General features: G+C 39.5%; 2 protein-coding genes across 2 annotated transcripts; both read right to left on the minus strand.

The window, feature by feature from the left end:
* Window positions 1-4,899: 4,899 nt before the first annotated feature.
* On the minus strand, window positions 4,900-6,152 carry LOC148969348 (uncharacterized). The gene is made up of 4 exons (XM_089126966.1): window positions 6,125-6,152; window positions 5,645-5,717; window positions 5,462-5,547; window positions 4,900-5,372 (listed from the first exon to the last, which is right to left on the minus strand). Exons 1-4 carry the CDS (start codon window positions 6,150-6,152, stop codon window positions 4,900-4,902), a joined length of 660 nt encoding a protein of 219 aa, XP_088983092.1.
* Window positions 6,153-13,742: 7,590 nt separating this feature from the next.
* On the minus strand, window positions 13,743-22,423 carry LOC120481486 (uncharacterized). The gene is made up of 2 exons (XM_039675172.2): window positions 22,250-22,423; window positions 13,743-19,453 (listed from the first exon to the last, which is right to left on the minus strand). The coding sequence occupies exons 1-2, from the start codon at window positions 22,419-22,421 to the stop codon at window positions 17,772-17,774; spliced, it is 1,854 nt and encodes a 617-aa protein (XP_039531106.2). The 5' UTR covers window positions 22,422-22,423; the 3' UTR covers window positions 13,743-17,771.
* Between the last annotated feature and the right edge of the window lie 2,469 nt (window positions 22,424-24,892).

The raw sequence follows: 24,892 nt of genomic DNA on the forward strand, positions 1-24,892 counted from the left end.
GCCCTCAAACAAAAGCAATGTTGTCTATATTGGATGCTGCGAGGGGCGATGCTAAACAACAAATGACCAACAGTAAACTGATCGCGCACTCTGGTTCTGGCGCACTTCAAGCACTCGCTGGGCAGGGGGAGATTGATGCACCGGACCGGAGTCGGAGGACTTAGTTAAGTTTTTGTGGAGCTGTTTTGCTTTATTTTGTAGTATTTTGAATGAATGGTTTTAAAAAAGTATTAGTAAAAAAAACAAATTCACTCGTTTTGGCGCCCCTGGAGTGGTAGCGCCCTTAGCATTTGCCTATACCGCGGGCCGGCCCTGATAGCATAGACCTTTTCTCCTCCATCCTACAAAAGCACCATCAATCTGAGAGGACTCAAATGAAGGATTGCATGATATTGGAGTATTGAGTGAGACCTTCGGTAATTTGTAGAAGTTATTTATCTGCTTCAAAATCCTAAAAGAATTCCTCAATACAAAATTATAGCTTCCTATTTTGCGGATAGATTTACACTCAAAGTAAAGTTGGGAGAGAGGACTCCGGCACTGACGTAGCCTCCACACGAACCCACAATGGGCAATCCTCAGATGGCATGTTGTCCAGGAGGCCCCTTCGCCAAAAGGTGAGAGCTCTGGCATTTGCTGCCCAATAGTAATGCTTTAAAATAGGAAGGCCAAGACCGCCACAATCAGTAGGTTTTTGCAAGTGGGCTTTTGCTATGCGAGGTGTTTTACAGTTCCAAATAAATGACAGAGTAGCTGAATCAAGTTGTTTAAAAAAAAGTTGCCGGCAAATAAATAGGGAGATTCTGAAAGAGATATAGAAACTTATCTTTATCACATTGGAAGTGGTTTCCAACTTTCAAAGCTTAATTTGAGTTTGTTAAGAATGTCTAAAAAATGTAATTTAAATAAATGGTAAATGATACTATTCAAAAAGGTATCACTTAAGTTATTTTTTTAGGAGTTATTATCTTTTACTCCAATTTTAGGGACTGCAACCACAGGATCAATTACACACAGTAACAGATCAGATGCCATTCTTTCTTAAGTGGCTCTTCAAGCTGATGGTTAGCAAGCTTACAAGTTATTGTGCTAAGTCATTTCTGTGCAGCTCGGTCCAAATACCATCTGATCAAATTTTGGGCAAAATTGAGCAACATTTGAAGGAGGTATAGCGAAAAAACTGTTTTTCATTTGCTCCAATATGGCGGACAGTCACATTGTTGGAAAATGACAAATGAGATATCGTCAGAATCTGCATCGGAACATAATGATATAAAGAAATCAAAATTTGAACAATGTTTTCAAAAGTTATAAGCATTTTTGTAAAATATATTATACCTATGGAACACTAGATGGCATTGTGTGCAAAATTCTCAGGTACTTTCAGGACATGGTGTCGATCATCCCTACCGAATTTTGTGTTGATATGTCAAATTGTTTAAAAGTTATTGCAAAATAGAACAAAATGCAAAATGGCGGACACATGGTTCATCCAATCTTGACAAAATCGGTATCCACGCATTTGACATGATGCAAGGAATCCATAGATAACTACATTTAAGATTTTCTGACAAAGTGTTCAAAAGTTATTGGCCAAAATAGCAATTTTGCATATCTCATGACCCGTAGGTGGCACTATTCCCAACATTGTCATGGAACCTCAAAACATGCTTCCAGAGTAATGCCTAGTTCACACTACACAACTTTAAACGTCGGCAGATCGCTGTGCTGTTCAGACTACATGACTTGCTCTGGAGTCTTGAAGTCATTGTGCTGTTCACACTACGCGACACTACGTGACTGATCTGCAACAGGAGGTTACACACTACATGAGCTGACAACAACTCTGTCACTCAACGACTCTCTCCGGTCCCCAAACCACGTTTTGTCACGAAAACACACACGAGAGGTTGATGGGAACTATCGCGAAACAGGTGTTAATTACGTCGATTTGAACATGGACAGCGGGACAAAATTGGCGGTCCAAGTTGTTTGCGCAATGGTCTGTTCAGAACCAAGGAAAAAAAAGGCGAAAAAAAGAATATGAGTCAAAGGCTGGATAAGCGCACGCAGGCAGCAGGGATTGTCCGTGCTACAGAGAGAGTTGGAGGTGAGTAAAACATGTATTGAAGCAGCTGCCTGATTTGGCAAGTGTTTACAAATACAAGGTTGTGTGTTGTGATAAGCTGATTTATTTCTTTATTTGTCTTTTAAATAGATGAATGATAAGAGTGGGTTTAGGGAGATGCTGCGAATGACCGCAGACGAGTTTGATTTCTTGCTGGGGAAAGTCGAACACCTCATTAAAAAGAAGGACACCAAAATGAGACTCGCTATACCGCCTAGAGAGCGTCTGTCTTTGACACTGCAACAGTAACAGCAAAAATGCAGCGAAATCTTTTGCGAGACTATTTTGTCTCACCAGCAGGTAGCGTTCCTTGGCAGGAGCAACACATTTAGGTGAACAATGTAGCTTTTAATGAAATCCATGACTCTGAGGAGCCACCTTTGTCTTGGTGTCATTGGTTTGCTGCCACTCCCACTCGGTTTGGGTTTTAGCAACCTGCAGTACTGTGTTCGCAGGGATATTGCCCTGGTCTTAACGTCCTCAACTGAAGAAGGGGGAAAAAAAAAATACATTTAATAGTTGTCAGTTGTTAATGCAGTCGTGAAATTCTTTGCCTGTTTCAAAGTGCCTTGGACAATGTGACCACAACAATCCAGCAATATGAATCAGGTACCATTAGGTCTAGATGCATGTCTTATATTTTAACATTTTAATTTTATTGAACCTATGTTTAGGTTACCATTACAGATCACAATAGAGATGCAATAAAAGAGTATGACATTTTCGTCCTCACCTAATATAAAATCTGAATTGCAAAGACCACATCACCATTACAAAAACAATCCTGCAAATTATAGCTTAATGCAAATGAATATAATAGCTACACCTTGACTAAAACTGTCACTGTAGCCTACATTTTGATGAAAATAAACGTAAGTTCAACAATTATGCTGAAATGTATAAAGTTATAGTTATGTTCATTGAAATATTAATACATACAATACTGTGTTATTACAACTCTACTCCAATCTATCTCTCATCGTGCAAATGAATTACGTATGTTTGACGTTAGCTCACCTGGCTGTTGAAGGTGCATTAGCGACTTCTGTCCACCTCTTCTCTTTCTCAGCTCGGTTGTGGTACATGTCGTCTGAAACATCGTAGAGGCAGTTATGCTCCTGCCACAGTTCTATTAAATTTTGCTCCATTTCTTGGTTCCATTTCCTTGAAGTCATTGCTGGTGCTGCTGCTATTTTTCTTTCGGTGTATGCCTCAGCGTATGCCTTGCTCTCTCATTGGTTGTAGCTCGCCGCGACACGTGACACCACACGCTACCGAGTCGCACGACAGCTCCAGATATTTGGCATGCTAGATATTTGTCCGGCGGCGCGTTGGCGATGTATCAGCGAGCGTTTTTGATGCGTCGTTTAATGTTTCACACATAAAGATTGGCGTTCGATTAGAGCCCGATCTGTCGGCGAGCTCGTTAACTTGCAAATCGGGCTTAAATCGGGCTTTAAATCCTGTAGTGTGAACTAGGCATAAGTGTACCAATTTCAATTGTTTCAATTGATCAAACTTTGGCCGAGATACAGCCTCTTAGCCAATTTTGGGTGGACCTCGTTAAGTTTGCGACACCATAACTTTTTTATTTCTACTATTTAAAAAAAATTCTGTTTCTGTCTATGCGGCTCAGTCCGGAGATCATTTGAGCACATGTTTGGACAAAATTGTACAAAATTTGAAGGAGGAGTAGCGAAAAAAATGAAAATAAATGTGATGGATTTTTATAATGCTTTTTTTTTTTAAAACGGTCTCAGGCATAAACGCTCAAAGCTGCTTATTTTGTCAAGGTATTATTATAATACAAAATGCATACATACATTTACTACAATTTCTATTTGGTGGGTGAAAGGGTTAATTCACCTCAACATATAAATACAGCAATTATTTATGTGCTTCCATGCTGTTAGATCCCTCTGTTTTGTATTGTTTAAATACAAAATGGGATTTTTCTCAAGTTCGTTCTGCTGGTTTCATTCAATATCAGTCAATGGAGCCCAACTTTCAGAAGCTTCATGGCATTATTTAATGATGCTTTTGAAGCTTCTGAAAGTCCATTGACTGGTTTTGTATTAAACCAATAGTACAAACGTGACCAAAATCACCTTTTGTGTTCAGGAAAAAAACAACAAACAAATTAAAAAAAACAGAGGGATCATACAACATGAAGGGGAGTAAATAATGACTGAATTATTTGCTTGGGTTCACTAACGCTAGTTAATGCAAAATTTAAGGTAGTTTGTGTAAACAGTCTCAAGTTCAGCTTAAGTCATGGATGGCTATTGTCCAACCCTAATTATACACACCTGAATCAATTTATACCCATTATTAACTGACTACTTGAAAATTACAGACAGGTGTGCTGGAACTGAACCCTCAATGACCTGCCATGAAAATCCCTGCATGAGCTCTGTGTGCATTTAGAAGTCACATAATACACTACAATAAAACCAGTGTTTTAAAGTGTTACACAAGTTACATTCACTAATTATTCATCACTTCATAAATATGTAATTTATGAATTTTATCACAATCTTAAAGTATCAATAAATTCCTGGAAGTCTATAATGTAGGTTACCGTGAATGCCTAGAAATTGTTTGTTTCATATACATAGTATTGCACAAAAGTCTTAGGCCACCATTTGTTGTTGTTGCACAGTACTCTGAATGTATGTGTATGTATATATATATATATATATATATATATATATAAATAATTTAATTCATTTTAACGCAAATGATCAGAAGAATTTTTTTTGTCATTGAATTTATTTTTTTGAAAGGATTTCAAGAACGGAAAGGAATCTTTCATCTCTTTCTTTTGTATCTTTATCTCTCCTTTCCTCTCTCTCGATTGCCTCCGGGTGCCATCTCTCTTCTCTTTCTCTTACTTCTCTTTCTTGCCTTTCGTCTCTCTCTCGTCTCTTCCGTTCTCTTCTTTCCTCCTTCTCCTCCATTTCTCTCCACAGCCTCTCCTCCCTCTCAGCCGCTTTCCTCTCTCTCTCCTCCCTCTCCTGGATCAGGTCCTCCAGATCTTTCACCCTTTTCTTGGCTCTTGCTGGCTCTGGCCTCACTGAGCATGAAGAGGATGAACAGCAGCATCCGGCCCACATGAGGCAAGGAGGAGAGATGGAGGGTCTGCCCCCAATTGCCTCATCCATGGCAGTGTACCACTTCCAGGACGCTGCTGTGGTCTCTCCATCCTCAGTGCTCACCCCCGTCTGTGGACATTTCAGATGCTGCAAAAATGCACAAGCATGATACAAAAGCAGTCATTTTAACATCTCAATATTGAATAATTTCATTTCTGTATTAGAAGTAACAAAATGATGTATTTTTGTTTAAGGTTTTCCCATTTCTTGTTTACAAAAGCCGTCGTCACCTTGCCTTGCCAGCTCTGCTCCTCCACAAAAGATCTGCAGAGAAATCAAGGATCAAAAGTGCTGTAATATCTGTTGAAATATAATACAAATAAACAATTAAATTGATTTTTAATTATTTCTGTATACTCACTCAAAGCCTTTGATGGCAGCATTCCGCTTTCCGGTGAAGAGGGCTTCATGCAGCCGCGTGTGCTCATCCGTCCCTGTAACATCCAAACAAGACTCACGTTACCTCTGTGATTTATAAGCTCAATTCTACTATGATATGTTGAGCATAATTGTTCCACCATTTTTCAACAGTACTAATGGACAAATGAAATAGATTACTTATGTTTAGATACTTTATGTAAATGTATTAAACATTCGATATTAAATAAACATTTAGTAATTCTATTTAAGATGCATACGGTTTAAAATGTATGCAAATCCAGTTTGGAGACGTAACGTTATGTGTCCTTACTGGAGCTCCTCTGTTAACTATACAATAAAATGTGATTTAAAGCAAAATCATAAATGTATCATACTATATAGCGTCTTTACACCTTCAACAATTCAACAGTCCAGTAGTTCAACACATGCGATAATTTGAATGGTAATATCTAATACTCACATTTGAAAACACACTCGTCCGTCATCATGTCGTCTGGCATCATGTTCGAGTATGAGCTATCCTTCTTCTTCTTTTATATGACGTATCCTCTCGCGTGGGCTCCTGGGATAGAAGAGTAACTATCGGACAGCACTCAAAACTCGGGCCGGAAGCACTGCTTCCTTCACGTACTGTTTTCGCCTACTATATAGTAGGAAAGTAGGCATATTGGAACGCACTTAAGTCTGAATCTCGCGACAATTACTACGTCACCCAGGTAATTCTCGCCTACTCTTTTGGATTCATTCATACTTTTTTGCTCGCCTACTCTTTTTCCCATACTAAATAGTAGGGAAGTACGCGGTTTGGAACGCAGCCTAAGTTTCATGTCGCTAGATCAAAGGCTTCAAAAGTTATAACCATTTTAATGTTGAACTTTTGAACTGGTGGTGGTGCTATAGAGTTGGTCCTAGAGACTCAAAAATTGCTACAATTACTTTTCATTACCATCACTACAAGTGTGCCAAATTTCATAATTTTCCTATGTACGGTTCATAGGGCTGACATGGCCTTACTGAGTAATAATAAGAAAACTAACAGACACAAACTCTGACCTAGTGTAAATGGTTGGTGGATAGGGGTTACACGTCCATAACGAAAACTGCAGAAAAACTAAATAAATATTAACATTAAACAATTTGAAATGGTGACCAAGTATATCAAGATACTGCTGGCTCTTTAATTAAAGTTAAACTGCAATAAAAGTCCCGTTCACACAATTTAGACATTCATAGAAAATGTTGATTGATTGATTCAAAGGATAAATCACAGATTACCAAAGCTATCAATACCTCCAGTTTGTTGGCTTATATCTAAAAATAATTAAACCAAATACTAAGCATTTGTGTTATAATGATGAATATTTGATGAATAAAGTGAAGTAGGCCTATTCATACTACAAAGGAACAGAAGGAACTCACTAAGATTTTGTAGTTAAAAGATTTTGATTTTTGTTTTTGTATTTCATGTTTCTTATGATTTGAAATGATTCTTATATTGTTGTATATACAGTGTATGGACAAGCCTCCTCTGTTTAGAACTCCGCTGTTGTTTTCTAGCCTTGGTTTCAAACGTTTTTGGAATAACAAGGAAGGTTTTAATTTTGAAACTTGCAGGGTATTTATATTTTTATAATGAACTCTAAAATGTCAAAAGATCAATGAAAGAAGAACCAGACCTACCGGCCTCTGAAACCTGAGGCTAACTGGGTCCTGCAGCAGAAATGGGACCAGTCCAGTTACGAGATCCGCCAGGACACGGTTTCGTCCTCCACAACGCAGAAGTCTACATCAGCTCTGTAACCGATGAAGAAATGGGACGAGCTGCGCAAACAGTCCATCTACGAGATCCACCGACACAAGGTGAGAGAGGCCAAACCTGTAGTCGACACAAAGGGCATCGAAACACCGACGCATATTAAACGAAATCCGAAGATGTCTGAATCTGGAGAATCCAAGATGGCGGCCAAGGGAATGAGTGGTTGGTTAGGCTCCACTCTTCTAGCTAAAGTTTTACAATTGCAAATGATTATTTTTCAGCTTATTGGATTTTTTTTATGAGACAAAAATAAGGAGATGATCCGGCGTGATCTGTGAGCGGGAGGAGTTCGAACTTCTAGGGAGAATTGTGAAATGTTTGTCGGAGTGGTTAACGGCTCCGATGGGCTAGGCGGAGGTGGTTCGAAAAAGGTAAACATGCGACATCGACCCAGCAAAATCAACGAACGAAGAAAGGAGTCCGCACGAGAGATCAGCTGCTTGACGACACTTACCAGGAGCGGAGGTCAGTTTCCAATGAATGTAGATCGACGCTGAAACAGAAAGAACACCTGTTCTTCCAAACTGTAAATCATGCTAAAATTGTTTGGAACGCTAAATCGAAGTTAAGAGGAACTCTAGGTGGACACTTAAACATCCGGAGTCTGATGCCAAAGCTGGATCAAGTTCATATTCTTTTGAATGAATCAAATTTAGATTACATTTGTATGAGTGAAACATGGCTTCAAGGTAATATCCCAACAAACATGGTAGATGTCCCTGGCTATGTCTGTTTTAGAAAAGACAGATCATCTGGTAAGGGTGGAGGAGTGTTGATCTATATTAGAGAGACGTTTAAATGTATAAGAGTTGATTTAAAGTTTGCCATAAGAGTGATACTTTCTCCACGAATGCAATTTAATATTGTTGTTTTATATTATCCTCCATCACACAATCTTTCTTTTTATGATGATATGAAGGAACTACTGGAAATGTTTGATAATTCTATCGAAACAATATTTTATGGTGATTTATAATATAAACTGGGCAGATAAAAGAGGAAGACAAGAGTTAAAAATAATGATGTGCAAATATAATTATGATCAGTTGATAAAAAAGCCAACAAGAGTGAACAGAAACTAGCAAGACTTTGATAGATCTTATTTTTAATAATAGGGAAGAGCGTATAATAAAACATTATAATCTACTGACAGGTTTATCAGACCATAATATGGTATTAACAGTAAGGAAATTAACTAAACAATGACTTAACCGACTCAAAAACCAGAGACCAGATAATTAAGTTTAAACTATTGTAACGACCCCCCGCGTTAGTCTAGGGGTTCGGGAGTCCAACATTTTAAATGTGTCATTATAGAGGAACATATATAAGCCATGGTTTGTAAAAAAGACCCAAGAATCCAACTTTCTGTGCAAAAAGCCAACACCTTTATTCAGTATAACAAGGTAAGTGGCAAAAGTGAAGTGAATTAATCTATGACAAATATAGATTAATATATGTAAGGGTTAATGCCCTCCGAGGTGTCCATTGTCAGGTTTTAATGGACGACGGCGAGGCGTAAACCGGCCGACGCGCAGCGGAGGACGGTTGCCTCCGCCGAAGTCCATTAAAACCTGACAATGGACACCTCGGAGGGCATTAACCCGCTTATACCATGGTCACTTGCCAAATAAAACATTTTTAAAACATAAGTTTATATTTTAATTAGGCTAAATCTAGTTTTTACAAATAATAACTTGACTGACTGTTTATCTAGCAACCCTAGTCCGCTTAGCTCGTATCCCTTCAGGTTCACAAATGCATTTTTTTTTTTCATGAAACACAAAGGTAGGCATAGTTTTTTTTATTACACCTAAAACAATTAATCAAACAACAATAAAAAAACAATTGGCTCTGAGCTCCAGCGATTTGCGCTTAACGTTATAGAGGGCAATAAATTAATCAGATCAAAGAGAGGGTCATTTGCCTCAGGCTCCTTAGGCTTGAAACGCTGTAACGTTCAGCCTTCTCCTGCCTTGGTTGTCTGGACAGCTGCGTAAAACTCCCGCAGGGTCTCATTCAGGGGTGCGTTTCCCGAAAGCATCGTTATCCAACTATGGTCGCAAGTTACGTCGTTACATAGAGTTCAATGGAGCAGAGCAGCAGCGGTGTAATTTCCTCCGTTTTATTTACATTTTTTCTTTCTTCAGTAGCATACCAGTCGTCAAAGTTGCCATATTCTCCATAAATGTTAAAAGAAATAGCACGAAGTCGCTCATTGTTGTATTAGGCTATAATATCTAACGTTAGATGATAGAGCATGTGACTGCCTGTTGCTATGGTTACTCACAGCCGTTGTAGGCAGCGCATTTATTTATTCATTTCGAATGGTAAACAGGCAGTTTCACCAGAACTACTTTACTAGGTGTCCTCTATCACTTTTTAACGGACACCCTGCAGCCAATCAGAATCGAGTATTCACCCAGACCATGGTATAAATGCATATAAGTCACGCTAATAAATGAAGGATCCAAAAGCAGAGATGACAGGAATAACAGTTTTTAATGAAGTAATATCAACAAAAGCAAGCTGTCGTTAGTGAACACAGAACTGGAGAGAATAATTGAAGAGAGAAATAACTCCTGTCACGATGAGCAGAACGGGACTCCCTTAGAAATAAACAGAAATACAGGGAACATGTGATGGGAGCAGTATTCATTGACCTGAAGAAGGCATTTGATACAGTTAACCTTACTATTCTTTTATCTAAATTAGGTGCTTTTAATTTTAGTAAACATTCAATTGAATGGTTCAGCTCTTATTTAAATCAAGAGATCAGTGTGTTAAAATTGATGAAACAAAGCCATTGTTTATGAGAATTCATTGTTTATAAATACAAAATCATTGTTTATAAATACTGTTCGTTTTCTCACACAAACAAAGACACCTACATCTCGGATGCCCTTGAGGTAAGCTAAAACATATCAAAAACTAATTTCAAAGTGAACTATCCCTTTAAGACAATGTTAAAATAGACCATGTGACTACAGTGGATCAACCTTAATGTTATGAAGCCACGAAATCTCTTCTCTTCTGTGTCAATCTCTGACGCTGTAGTAAACAGTGCATCGCTTCCAGGTTCTACGTTAGAACAAAAAGTATTCTCATCACTTCATAACATTGAGGTTGATCCACTGGAGTTACATGGACTACTTTAATGAGGTTTTCACTACCTTTCTGGGCCCTGGAAGTTGTAATGACGTTGTGGTCTGTGTGGTTCAGATACCTCTCTGATTTCATCAAACCCATCTTAATGTGTGTTCCTGAAAATAAATGAAGGTCAGTAGTTCTAACTGATCTAAGTGAATTTTAATTTTTTCTCTGTTCGCCCTTTCGGCATCTATTCCTTCAACTATGGCCCTCACGTCAGCTGCCGAGGTGTACCATTATACGTATACCATTCCGTGTTACCTTCCTTGGTACAGACTGGGACTAGGGAAAACAATTATTCCCTTTTCTTAAGGAAATTACTCAATCCCTTTACTTTAGGGTTTATCGTTAGTTTTGATCAGATACTCAAGGTTCTGCCACGCGGTTTATTTAGCTTTTCTTAAAAAAATACGGCATCCCCTATTTATAGCGAAGCTTTTTGGGTCATCCAGCTGTGATTGATCAAATTCACTTTTTGCTCCGGGTCTTTATTATCCAAAGATAATCCCGGACGAGCCCCCATGTGATGGAATCTCACGATTAATACCATTCCTAATTATACAATATCCCGTCCTTGATATTAATATAATCTCGCGGTATCTAAACAGTCTATCCTTTAGTCGTGTCTCAAGAGTTAGGTGATCAGTCTAGATAAATTCGTATTCCATTACTGAAATAATAGATTTCCCCTTTATATTGTAAGTCTACCTTTTGTGGTACTCTTCAACCTTATTTACATCATAACAATTAGTCATAAATCAGGCATGTGATTGGCTAAGGACAAAAAAGCAGGAAAATATACCAAGCCAACCCCCCCCCCCCCCCCGATCGATATATATCCCAATATCTTTTCCGCAAAGTGAGAGCAATTGTTCAATCAAAGTCAAATATAGTCTTCACTGTATAAATGACACATTGATTCTTATTAAAGCTACTATTAAAGTTCTCAAGAGCAGTGAGTGATTTCCTCTGTGTTTTGTTGTTTAATTAACATTAATAGTTCTCCCAAAAATTGTAATTGTCATCATTTACTCTCAAGTTGTTTCAAACCTGAATAAGTTTCTTTCTTCTGTTTAAGTTATTTGGAAGAATGTGGGTAACAAAACAGTTGATGTACCCCAGTGATTTCCATAGTAAAATTTTCCCTATGGAAGTCAATGGGGACCAGCAACTGTCTGGTTACCCACATCTTCTTTTTTGTTCAGCACAAGAAATAAATTAATACAGGTTTGGAACAACATTACAGTGAATAAATAATGACAGAATTTTTATTTTGGGGTCAACTATCCCTTTAAGAACAAGCGGCTGCATTTTTATTATTAGGGCTACTGTCACTTTAAGACCTGTACGCGACACGTCTAATATACACGGAGCATTTGACAAGCAGATTTCTCTCAATTTTCTCGGTTTGCTTTCAGTTGGCCTCACCCGAGAAAATTTTGATTTCTCTGACCAAATTATGTGCCATTTAAGACTTTTGAAGGCCAAAAAAAGGATAATAAATAGCTTTAAAACCATGTCAGTGCATTCGATTATTTTGTTAATAGCCTACCTGCTCTCTTCCCATCTACATCTTTATTTTTCTCAGTCTCCTTATCCTGCCCTATTTCTTCCCCTCCTAAACTCCTAAACCCCCTGAACTTTGACTGATAGTCTTTCATTTTCATCTGTCAGTGAAGTAAATAATTGAAAATTATATGTTTCATGAATCATTATCTTAAACAAGTTAATTTACTCAAGGCTACCAGGTCTGTATTGCCACCTAATACAAGCTTTGGAATTTAAAAAAGTAATTTTAAATAATACAAATTATTTGGTGGAATTGGCAGACGTTCCCTCATCATGCGCTGTGCAAACCCGTGAAAGCATTCTCAGGATTCTATGCAGCATTAAATGCACGCAGGTGATTTTTGAATATTAATGAACGAATAATAATGTCGATATACAATGGTTTGTTAAAACTAATCCTGCTATTGATCTCTTTGTAAGACCCTAGAACAGCGGCTACAGGGAAAACAAATGTCAGGCGAAATATTTCGGACCTAAAACTAACTTTACCGCGCTAAACCACCGCAAGTGCATTTCAAGCATTTGTAAAGCCTTGTGTATAACTAGACGCGTCCGCACGAGCGCGGGGCTCCGCGCGCACCTCTCCAAACGGACGAGGCGTTTATAGCTACTTTATATAGTTTATACTTTATGCTGTTATACTTTATACAGTTTATACTTTATATAGTTTATTCTTTGTGTTTATCGCTCGCGTTCAGCGGGGAGGAAGGGAAGTTGGTCCATATCGGGAGAAGCAAGATTCGTTGAGATTAATTAATCTATTTATTTATTAATTTATCTGAGGTGACGGAACGCAGTTCCGGACCACTTTAACCCCTGGACATAACCAAATGTTCTTATGTAAACCTTGTGTAGCCTATATTTGAGAGTATTAGCGAAATAATACTACTCGAAAGATAACTTAGTCCAGCAACCAGGCTCTGTTACAAGCTTTTAGCGCATGTGCACGTCAGGTGTTCGCGCTCAGAACAGCGCATTAGCAGTGAATGACATGTTTAACCGGCAAGGCTTTAAAGCAGATGCAAATTAACTTTTGTGAACTCGCTGAACTGATGTAGCCGTTCCTCTGCGAGTATTTGTCGCGTTGTACACTAATGCTGTTGAGACGGAGGTGTCAGGAGGACTGCAACTGACATAATGCACGATAGCTGCAGTCAGCAGCTTGCTTGGAGCATGGATCATAGCGCAAATTTGAAATATATCGATATATCGCCCAGCCCTGGTGACCTAACTGTGATGTTCTTGTCAACTGACAACGATACCAGCGCGAGAGCGAGTGAGATACGAAATTGCAGGTGAACAAGCTGAACCAATTAGACATTCTCTGGCTGAACGCAAATACGTCCTTGTTCATACTTTGGAAGGAACTTTCTGTACGCACGTCTGCCAGTTATGGGTTATGGCCTCATATTCTCTCCTTTTCACTCCGGCTGCCGACACCCGACACCCCCCCCCCCCCCCCTTTTTTTTTTTTTTTTTTACAGATATGCATGATTCACGTAGGTCACATTTTCAGGTCGGAAAAATCACATCCCTGATAAATATATCCTTATACATATACTCTTGTTATATGCTGCCTCTTTGGCTAGGCTATTTTGATCAATCAAATCTCATATGGGTTATTCTTATCTCAAAAGGATTCTCACCCTCTGATGTCGTTCTCTTCAGGAAGGGTCCTCCCGGCCCAATTAGAAGAGTGGGACTCTTCTACTCAATGATCCAAGGTCCAGTCAGATGATTATAATAAATGTTACAAAATGTATTACAATAATCAAATGAAAATGAATACTTGTTGCAGATCTTAAATGATTATTAACTAACAGATGGATACTAGCTAGGCTTGAAGCTTCTTGCGCCTGACAACTGCTGGCGTTTTAGGTTGGTGATTGCAAGGAAGAGCGAAGATCTCTTCTTCGTCCCCTTCTTTTATACAGTCCATGTTTGCAAAGTTAACACATACGCAGGGTTGGGGAGTAGCGGAATACATGTAACAGCGTTATGTAATCAGGATTAAAAAATCTACTAACTGTAATTTGTTACAGTTACATCAAAAACATAGTAATCAGATTATAGTTACTTTTTGAAAAAGAGGGGGATACTTTCAGGATTACAATGGTGTCATTTAAAACTAAGTAAATCTGTATTTTGGCATAATAACTATATTAATGACTCGTGACCTTACTGTCTATGCTCGCGACACGAGTCACGTGTGCCACCTGCTGCGTAAAATAACAGCTCTCGCCAACAATCTCCTCAGACACCAATTGAATCACTGCTGCTAGAAACGATGCTGCCCACAGGTAAAAATGCTTTAATTTCTTTGAAATTCTGCTGCTATTTTGTTTTTAAAGAGGAAAATTCCAACAACATGGTTTTACAGTGCAAACTGTGCCTTGTTGTTAGTTTATGTAGCGTTTATTACTGCTTTAAAATTCAGAGGTTTGTATGATCGCAGTTGAAAGTTTTCTAGTGATGCTGGAATCTGTAGAAATTAAAGGTATAGCGGAGGATCTTTCCGAATTTTAGAGAAGACCCGCCCTCTCCAATTTTTTAAAAAAAATGCACATGCACAAACACAACACTCTTGCTCCCGAGAGCTAGGGAACGTCTATACGCCTTGCACAATTATGTTGCAAATTCTAAACTAACTAAAAAACATTCATAAAAAAGACAACATGTCAAATGCCCTTCCGTGTTTTATTTACTTATTATACTGATCGATTGAGTGACCGAGGACTCAAGACATGATATGTACAACCCTGTATCACACGAAATACGTTCTGAGGAAACTATTTTGCAAATCGCAATTACGTTACATAGCAACATATAAGCAGTGCTATTACGTTGGTCCTTAACCTAATATCTCTCATTGTTAATACGTTATTTTTATACATAGTTGCATATGGAGAAGTAGCTTGTTGCATTTGTGTAATAATAAACACACAAGATTTTAGAATATTTCAGCGTGACACCATTTACCATTTTGGACAAAAGGCTACTTTAGACAAATTGAGATGTTTACCGTGTCTATGCGGTGCATGACTTGTGCCAGGGCTAGCATTGTAGCTTGCATTAACTTTTACTAGTGATTTTAAATGGATTTCTCCAAATAGCGTGACAAACTTTACCTGTCTAGTAGAATCTTCGCGACTGCGGCATCAGTGAGAAGCCCAACCTGTGCTTTTAGCGCACGCCAGCGTGTGATATTCACCCAAAATCACTCTGGTCTTGTTTCTATATTCTGCGGCCTTTCTCTTCTTATCATAGACTTAGTAAACATTTTTTCTCTTTCGACCCTCAGCCATTTTCAAAGGAATGGCTGAAACCGTAACTCCGACATAATACACATGAAAGTGAAAACTACATAGGGATGAGCACGTAGCCTACGACGGCCTTACGTAAACATATCACCAGAATGATTGACACTTAGGTGGACCAATAGTATAGACTACCCACCCGGAAAAAGAAAATCCTCCGCTATACCTTTAAGAGAGTATCTTTTTTAGTACCTAAAATGTCCTTTCATAATCTCTTCATTCTCAGTCTCTCAAAAAGTTCCACAATGTGGCTTTAAATAAAGAACAAAAACAGGGTCTCACATGTACATGACTTTTCATTTGTATTTGTAAGTTACACTCACCTAAAGGATTATTAGGAACACCTGTTCAATTTCTCATTAATGCAATTATCAACCAATCATATGGCAGTTGCTTCAATGTATTTAGGGGTGTGGTCCTGGTCAAGACAATCTCCTGAACTCCAAACTGAATGTCAGAATGGGAAAGAAAGGTGATTTAAGCAATTTTGAGCGTGGCATGGTTGTTGGTGCCAGACGGGCCGGTCTGATTATTTCACAAACTGCTCAGTTACTGGGATTTTCACGCACAACCATTTCTAGGGTTTACAAAGAATGGTGTGTAATGGATTTTTTCCCTGAACCGGACTACTCTACAATAATACTCACTCTAGTTGGCCAAGTCTTATTATCAGCGCGTCTACAGTCGACGACCTGCCGGGTACTAATCCTATAACCCTAGCGCAACTTCTGTCGACGTCCTGCCAGGTACTAATAATTATAACTTACTTGTTCTTGCTGCGCAGCTTAAATGACAGACTCCAGCAAATCTTCTTTCAATGCTTTTAATTACGGACAGGAGAGTTCTCGAGCAATACTCAGAGAACTTCCCAAGTAAAAACAAGGCTGGTGGATCTCAGACAAATTCCATTGAGAATCCCCCCGAAAACACTGATACAACAGTTTTTATACAATATGGAGGTATGCCATAATGACATTAATTTCATTGGTTCTTCATAGGTAGACTGTTCTGTTACTGGGTAGAGGAGACTTTGTTTTAATGTTTCTAACTTAGTCATCTATCTAGTTCCATTTCCCATATTTGTTATTTATACACAGTCAGGTGTTTGACACACATACATTCATCTGAAGTACAGAATGTCTGTCAGTACATTGTCTCAGATATTCAGCTGGTTAAATGAGGTCAAATGTTAAAACATGGTTAGCTTAATATTCAGTTTAAAATGTTCCACCACAGGTGTGAAAAGGGAAAAACATCCAGTATGCGATGGCAGTCCTGTGGGCGAAAATGCCTTGTTGATGCGAGAGGTCAGAGGAGAATGGGCCGACTGATTCAAGCTGATAGAAGAGCAACTTTGACTGAAATAACCACTCGTTACAACCGAGGTATGCAGCAAAGCATTTGTGAAGAAGACACAACACACACAACCTTGGGGCGGATGGGCTACGACAGCAGAAGACCCCACCGGGTACCACTCATCGAGGCTACAATTTGCAAGAGCTCACCAAAATTGGACAGTTGAAGACTGGAAAAATGTTGCCTGGTCTAAGTCTCGATTTCTGTTGAGACATTCAGATGGTAGAGTCCGAATTTGGCATAAACAGAATGAGAACATGGATCCATCATGCCTTGTTCCCACTGTGCAGGCTGGTGGTGGTGTAATGGTGTGGGGGATGTTTTCTTGGCACACTTTAGACCCCTTAGTGCCAACTGGGCATCGTTTAAATGCCACGGCCTACCTGAGCATTGTTTCTGACCATGTCCATCCCTTTATGGCCACCATGTCCCCATCCTCTGATGGCTACTTCCAGCAGGATAATGCACCATGTCACAAAGCTGGAATCATTTCAAATTGGTTTCTTGAACATGTCAATGAGTTGACTGTACTAAAATGGCCGCCACAGTCACCAGATCTCAACCCAATAGAGCATCTTTGGGATGTGGTGGAACGGGAGCTTCGTGCCCTGGATGTGCATCCCACAAATCTCCATCAACTGCAAGATGCTATCCTATCAATATGGGCCAACATTTCTAAAGAATGCTTTCAGCACCTTGTTGAATCAATGCCACGTAGAATTAAGGCAGTTCTGAAGGCCAAAGGGGGTCAAACACAGTGTTAGTGTGGTGTTCCTAATAATCCTTTAGGTGAGTGTAAATCTTTTATTATATTGATCACAACTGAATTGTCTTTCTCCAGAGTGAATGCGCAGATGAATTTCTCCTTTTTCTAAACTTCATCACACTAAGGTAAATGTCTATTTCTTTTCAGAATGAGTTTTCAAATGCCGTTTCAGGTCTGAGTGATATTTAAAGCTCTTCTCACACTGCAGACACTTGTACGGCTTCTCTCCAGTGTGAGCTCTAATGTGGCTCTTAAGGTTTCCTTTCACTGCGAAGCTCTTTCCACACTGAGGACAGGTGAAAGGCTTTTCTCCAGTGTGAATTCTCAGGTGATCCTCGAGGTTTGCTCTGTTTCTGAAACTCTTTCCACAATGATGACACATGTAAGGCTCCTCTACGGTGTGAATTTTTACATGATTCTTAAGGAGATTCCCGTCTGAGAAACTCCTATTGCACTGATGACATATAAAACCTTTCTCCGCTGTGTGACTCCTCATATGGTGAATAATACTATCTTTAAATCTAAAACTCTTTCCACACTGATCACAAACATACGGCTTCTCTACAGTGTGACTTTTCATGTGAGCCGTAAGATTTCCTTTCATCGTGAAGCTCCTTCCACACTGTTGGCAAGAGTGCGGCTTCTCTCCAGTGTGAACTCTCATGTGGGTTTTAAGGATTTTTTTCTGTGTAAAACTCTTTCCACACTGATCACAAACAAATGGCTTCTCTCCAGTGTGACTTTTCATGTGAATCGTAAGACTTCTTTTCACCTTGAAGCTCTTTCCACACTGAGGACAGGTGAAAGGCTTTTCTCCAGTGTGAATTCTCATGTGATCCTCAAGGTTTGCTTTGTTTGTGAAACTCTTTCCACACTGATGACACATGTAAGGCTCCTCTAAGGTGTGAATTTTTACATGATTCTTGAGGAGATTCCCGTCTGAGAAACTGCTATTGCACTGATGACATATAAAACCTTTCTCCGCTGTGTGAATCCTCATATGGTGAATAATATCATCTTTAATTTTAAAACTCTTTCCACACTGATCACAAACATACGGCTTCTCTCCAGTGTGATTTTTCATGTGAATCGTAAGATTTCCTTTCATCGTAAAACTCTTCCCACACTGTTGGCAGGTGTAAGGCTTCTCTCCAGTGTGAACTCTCATGTGGATTTTAAGGATTTTTCTCTGTGTAAAACTCTTTCCACACTGATCACAAACAAACGGCTTCTCTCCAGTGTGACTTTTCATGTGAATCGTAAGATTTCCTTTCACCATGAAGCTCATTCCACACTGTTGGCAAGAGTGAGGCTTCTCTCCAGTGTGAACTCTCATGTGGGCTTTAAGGATTTTTTTCTGTGTATAACTCTTTCCACACTGATCACAAACAAATGGCCTCTCTCCAGTGTGACTTTTGATGTGAGCTGTAAGATTTCCTTTCATCGTGAAGCTCCTTCCACACTGTTGGCAGGTGTGAGGCTTCTCTCCAGTGTGAACTTTCATGTGGCCATTAAGGATTTTTTTCTGTGTAAAACTCTTTCCACACTGAGGGCATATGAACGGTTTCTCTCCAGCGTGCATTCTCAAGTGGAATTTAAGGCTGTCTTTTCGAATGAAAGTTTTTCCACATTGTTGGCAGGTAAAAGGGCTCTTTCCAGTGTGAACTCTCATCTCGAGGTTTCTAGTTTCTGTTGCAGAAGTCTGTAAGTAACTAAAAGATTTTTCCACAGTCATAAATTCATGCAATTTCTCACACTGATCTTTCTCTTCCCTTTCATTCAGTTTTTGACTCTCCTGTTTCAGCTCCATCAAGTCTAGAGTGAAAAGAAACAGAAAAAAGTTAATACCAATTAAATGGCACTAAAAACTGACATGAAAACATCAAATCCAACAACATGTATGCTAGATCCTATACCTACTATACAACTAAAAAATGTGTACTCAGAATCTCAGAACCTCTTGTCAATATTGCTAATAAAATCCTTTCTTTAGGATTTGTCCCAAATACTTTCAAGCAGGCAGTTAGCCCTTATAAAAACCCACAATAGTGCACTGCACAGATTTTAATTAACAAGAATAATTGAGTCAACAAATGTTGAGAGAAGGCATTTTACTGTACAAAACAAGGAAAGTCTGCTATTTGGACAAATTTCTCAGTTGATGCTGAAATAAAATGGAAAGAACAGGACTTTGTAATTTGCAACAAATACAAAGTTGTTGATATCAAACAGATACAATTTTGGCACCTCTGGGTTGAGGTGACATCTCTGATCTGTTCTCTTAGGTCAAAGTAAGCTCTGGGAGATCACAATGCTGAAGAGATGAGCAAACGTGGAGTTCCTAGCTCCTAAACCTTTCTTCTTATTTAGTACTTTAAACACATACTGAATGAGCTTACACTCAACGTTTTTGACTACCTGATGCTTGCTTTCATCGTTGGGTGATGGACCATAGCTCTAAACCTAAGAAAGATCTTCCAAAAACCACCAAATTTGCTGGGGGTGATGCAGCAAAAGATGATGCTGAACATGCCTAAATGATGCCAAGTTGGACAAGGGCAGACATATCCCTATCAGTATGCTCGTGGGAAATTCAGCAACTCAATGGCATTATTTTGTCAAATATATTATCTCTAAAACAGCATTAGAAGCCAAAGTCAGACACATTTTTCTTGAATTGTTGTACGTTAAGTTATTGAACTTTAAAGATATCTGCAAAACATTTGCTTGTTCTGTTCCGTTTACCCTAAAGCTGCTCTCCATGCTTTTATGTTAAGCTGCATGGTTGGGCAGAGAGTTTTTGCCCCAAACAGAACCATAACGCCCACCCAAACTGTAGGCTAACTTTCATCATCTGACAATTGTGGTCCTGACAGAATTAGATTTAGACTATAATCAGGGAGGCTTAAAATTACCAAATTTAAAGTTGTTTGGAAGCAATAATCCCCTCACAGCTTAAAAAAGAATTATCTGAATTAAAGGAATATGTTCAGATCAGATGGAGGACCTGGGCCTAGACACGACCACAACGCAGGATGTAGTGAGCCAGATCCGGGCCGTATCCAGATCAGATGGAGTACCTGTGCCTAGACACAAGGACTAACTGCTTAACCAGCATAGTATGATGTAGTGAGCAAATAAAGCACAGGACGTGATTAATGTTATTAAGAGTTTTTAAGATCAAGAAGTTAATGATAACAAATTCAGTTCTCTTTCATGGATTATTGCGCTTGAATGGTCAAAAATGTCTAAAAATCCACATCCCAGCGCAATCGGGAATGTTTTTAAGTGAATGTAAACATTTAAGAAAGAAATCGGTCTGTTCTAATGTATTTGATCAGTGCATCAGGTCTTAAAGAGACGGCATCCTAATAAACCTGCCGCTGTCTGTGTGATTATTTATTTGTATGTTTTATGTATAATTAAGTTATAGAAATTATTTTTTTATTTTTTTCCATCGATCTTCTTCCGCTTATCCGGGGCCGGGTTGCGGGGGCAGCAGTCTAAGCAGAGATGCCCAGACTTCCCTCTTCCTAGACACTTCCCCCAGCTCTTCCAGGGGGACACAGAGGCATTGGAACACACCTCACGGTCCCACTTCTTAAAAAGAGGGACCACCACCCCAGTCTGCCATCCCAGAGGCACTGTTCCCAACTGCCAAGCGATGCTGCAGAGGCGTGTCAGCCAAGACAGCCCCACAACATCCAGAGACTAGAGGTACTCAGGGCAGATCTCATCCACCACGGTGCCTTGCCACAGAGGAGTTTCTTGACTACCTTGTTGACTTTAGCTAGGGTGATGGACGAGTCCACCTCTGAACCCTCAGACTCTGTTTCCTCGATGGAAGACGTGAGGAAGGGACTGAGAAGATCCTAAAGTAAGTCAACAGCTGCCCACTTCCACTGTAAGCAGCGTTGGTAGGGCACTGCTTCTCTCTCCTGAGGCGCCGGACAGTTTGCCAGAATCTCTTCGAGGCCAGCCGATAGTCCTTCTCCATGGCCTCACCAAACTCATCCCAGGCCTGAGTTTTTGCCTCCATAACCACCCGTGCCGCAGTCCTCTTGGCCTGCCGGTACCCATCAGCTGCCTCAGGAGTTCCACAAGCCAACCAGGCCCGATAGGACTCCTCCAGCTTGACGGTATCCTTTACTTCCGGCATCCACCACCGGGTTCAGGGATTGCCGCCTCAACAGGCACTGGAGGCCTTACGGCCACACCTCAGAGCGGCCACTTCAACAATGGAGGTGGAGAACATGGTCATCTCAGACTCAATATCTCCAGCCTCCCTCGGCATCCGGTCGTGGCTCCGCCGGTGGTGGGAGTTGAAGATCTCTCTGACAGGAGACTCAATGTTCCCAGTGTACCCTTAAAGTACGCTTGGGTCTTCCGAGTCTGTCCAGCTTCCTCCGCCATCTAATCCAACTTACCACCACCACATACCACAATGGTTTTCAGTGTTTTTAATTCAGAAGTAGATGTTGGGTTTAATAATGTTATATAAAATAGCTGTATTGGCTAATTTAATTTGTAACATGAGTTGCATATAATAAATCCAATAAAGAGACGCGTGACACAGAATGACTAAAGAAAGACTTTGAGAATGAAACTGACCTGTTTGTTCCTCTGTATCTTCATGTTTGACACTGAATGTTTCTTTAATCCTCAGGTCTTCACTCTCCTCTTTAATAAATGCCATCTTTCTTTGTTCCTCGGTATCTTCATGTTTGACTCTGAATGTCTCTTCCATCTTCACGTCTTCACTCTCCTCTTTAATAAACGCCATCTTTCTTTTGCTGTGTCCCAATGTGAAGGCTGCGTACTTCGAAGGCTGTAGACTTCGAAGGATGCAGTCTATTTGGCCTTCGAAGGACGCTTCATGTAGCCTTCGTGGGATTTCCTAATTGCGCAACCAGGTGTTCCCTATTACTGCTCCTGGCGCCAAGCAACGGAGCGAGAGTACAGCTGCCACCCTGATCATTCATTTAATGAAACTGAGTAAACAGCTATGGAGAAAGGCTATTGTCATTTTGTTGTTTTATATTTTACTGGAAATTTTATGTTTTATATTGTCCTGTCTTTAAATGAGGGGCAATATATATAAAATCACATAATTTCAATTCACATAACCACTAAAAAAATATTTCGAGTCATGTATTTTCGGCTCAAGAGTTGGCCAGAGCTGGTTTAATGCTAGAGGCTGCGTCCTGAATAGCCAGATTACACTGTAAACTGTTCAAATATTGGGTGTTAACCTACGTAAATATTGTAATGAAATAGCCTAAAAAATAATAATGATAAAACATAGGCACATAGCCTATATAGCCAATAGCCTATTCAAATGTTAATCGTACCATACGATTTTGTAGGGTTTTCTTTTTATTGTCTAAATGGACCATCGTGAATATATTTATACAGGCTGTCAATCCTATTTGAATATTTTAAACCAAATATAAAAAGTCCAGTGCAAACGTACTCCCGCTCGTCGTCGTCAGCTGTCAGTCACAGTTGCTAGGCGACAAGAACAATCCTCCGCAGGCTAGACCGGTCCGAGCGCTTCAGGTGCGCACTTTGATATGGGACGAAGTTGAAGTTAGCAACAATTTGTTAATATTGTGACAATGGACCAACAATTTGTTACTTTAATTTTTAAAATAACCAGTGGGAGAATGTAAGGAACTTCATACTGCGATAGTATTCATGTACAAATGTGAAGTAGCCTACCCTTTTCCCTCACAGGACCACAACACTACACATTTTACATTAAACGACACAAAACAAAAGTATATTATAGTTTAAATGTATCAACCTTGCAAACACTCACAGACCCTTACAAAAATAAACAAATATCCAGAGCCATGAATTCTCTTTTGTGTACACATTTAAAGTTGCATAAAATAATGAAATAATGAATAATAAAGAAATACAATGTACAAGAAATGCAATACAAGGCTATAAAAGCCGTTTTCGCATTTCCACTTGACAAAACCATGCAATGCTGACGAATGAGTTAAGATGAATAATAAGAAGAAAAAAAAAACGAAAAAAACAAACAAAAAACTTTTGGCTCTTAACACTGGTTTCTCTGGCTATTTGAGTAAATAAAAACATAATACTTTTACATTTAAATGTGAATTTGCCGTCCACCACTGAACTCTCGGCCACCCTTTTTTTTAAATAAAAATGCTGTCGTCACCCGCGCAATGATTTATGGGGTAGGATCGGGTAGGATAGTCCGCGAAGTGTCCATTTATGTATCGTTCCTTTCACGGGGAAATGAAGGGTGCATTTGGCGTCGCTTTTGAATTAGGTAAGCCTTCGTCGCGCTGCAATGACGCAACCGGCCTTCGAATACGGCCTTCGGAGGATGCATAACTGAATTGGGACAGCCTTCATCCCACCGAGATGACGCAATCGGCCTTTAAATGCGGACTACGCGGATGCAGCCTTTGAATTGGGACGTACTTCGTCGCGCGGCTGTGACGCAATCGGTCTTCAAATACGGCCAACCGTCCTTCAAATACGGACTTCGGAGGATGCAGCCTTCACATTGGGACACAGCTTTTGTGTCTCAGTATCTTCGTGTTTGACTCTGAATGTCTCTTCCATCTTCATGTCTTCACTCTCCTCTTTAATAAATGCCATCTTTATAATAGTGCGTCACATGGATCTCAGTCGCTTCACCAGGAGTTTTTCTGTGTGATTAAGAGGAGAATAATTAACAGAAAGAAAAAAAGGTATTATTTGCAGATTATATTTAATGGATCACACTGTGAAGAAAACATTGTAACTTGATTGGTAGAAGTTGTCATCACTAGGGATGGGTACCGAAACCCGGCCTTAAACGGGCCCCGATAAGCTCAGACGTTATCGGTTCTGCTTTCAGTACTGGAGAAATTAAGAAATCGCCAGCTATTTCTATAGTACCATTAAACCATTTGTCTGTGGTGCGTTTTTGCTATTCACAGTACAGAAGACAGAGAGAGAGAGAGAGATTTTTTTTAATTTTAACAAGACTTATAAAAAAGAAAATCAACCATAACTCTTGATTTCACCAGGTTAGTAAACTAGCCTATATTCTGATTTATGTTTTGCTATATTTTCTTTTTCCTACTTAAATGGCCAGTTTTGCTTGGCTTAGAACAAAATTCAGAAGTTGACATCTCTTTTTTTTCCCTCACATATTTGCACATAAAAACATCACTTACAACTAAGAATAAAGGTTGTAATCTACAACAGTTCATGGAAGCATGAAAA

Source organism: Pimephales promelas, chromosome 24 (genome assembly GCF_988280905.1).
Source record: "Pimephales promelas chromosome 24, fPimPro1.hap1.1, whole genome shotgun sequence".
NCBI lineage: Eukaryota > Metazoa > Chordata > Actinopteri > Cypriniformes > Leuciscidae > Pimephales > Pimephales promelas.

What these genes read in the sequence shown, in the direction of transcription:
- LOC148969348 (XM_089126966.1), bottom strand. Translation starts at nt 6,152, where the DNA reads ATGATGACGGACGAGTGTGTTTTCAAAT. An exon ending in GGACGAGTGTGTTTTCAAAT is followed by an intron (nt 5,718 to 6,124) that starts GTGAGTATTAGA and finishes TGGATGTTACAG; the next exon opens with GGACGGATGAGCACACGCGG. An exon ending in GCTGCCATCAAAGGCTTTGA is followed by an intron (nt 5,548 to 5,644) that starts GTGAGTATACAG and finishes ATTTCTCTGCAG; the next exon opens with ATCTTTTGTGGAGGAGCAGA.
- LOC120481486 (XM_039675172.2), bottom strand. Translation starts at nt 22,421, where the DNA reads ATGGCGTTTATTAAAGAGGAGAGTGAAGACGTGAAGATGGAAGAGACA. An exon ending in AGATACAGAGGAACAAACAG is followed by an intron (nt 19,454 to 22,249) that starts GTCAGTTTCATT and finishes TTTTCACTCTAG; the next exon opens with ACTTGATGGAGCTGAAACAG.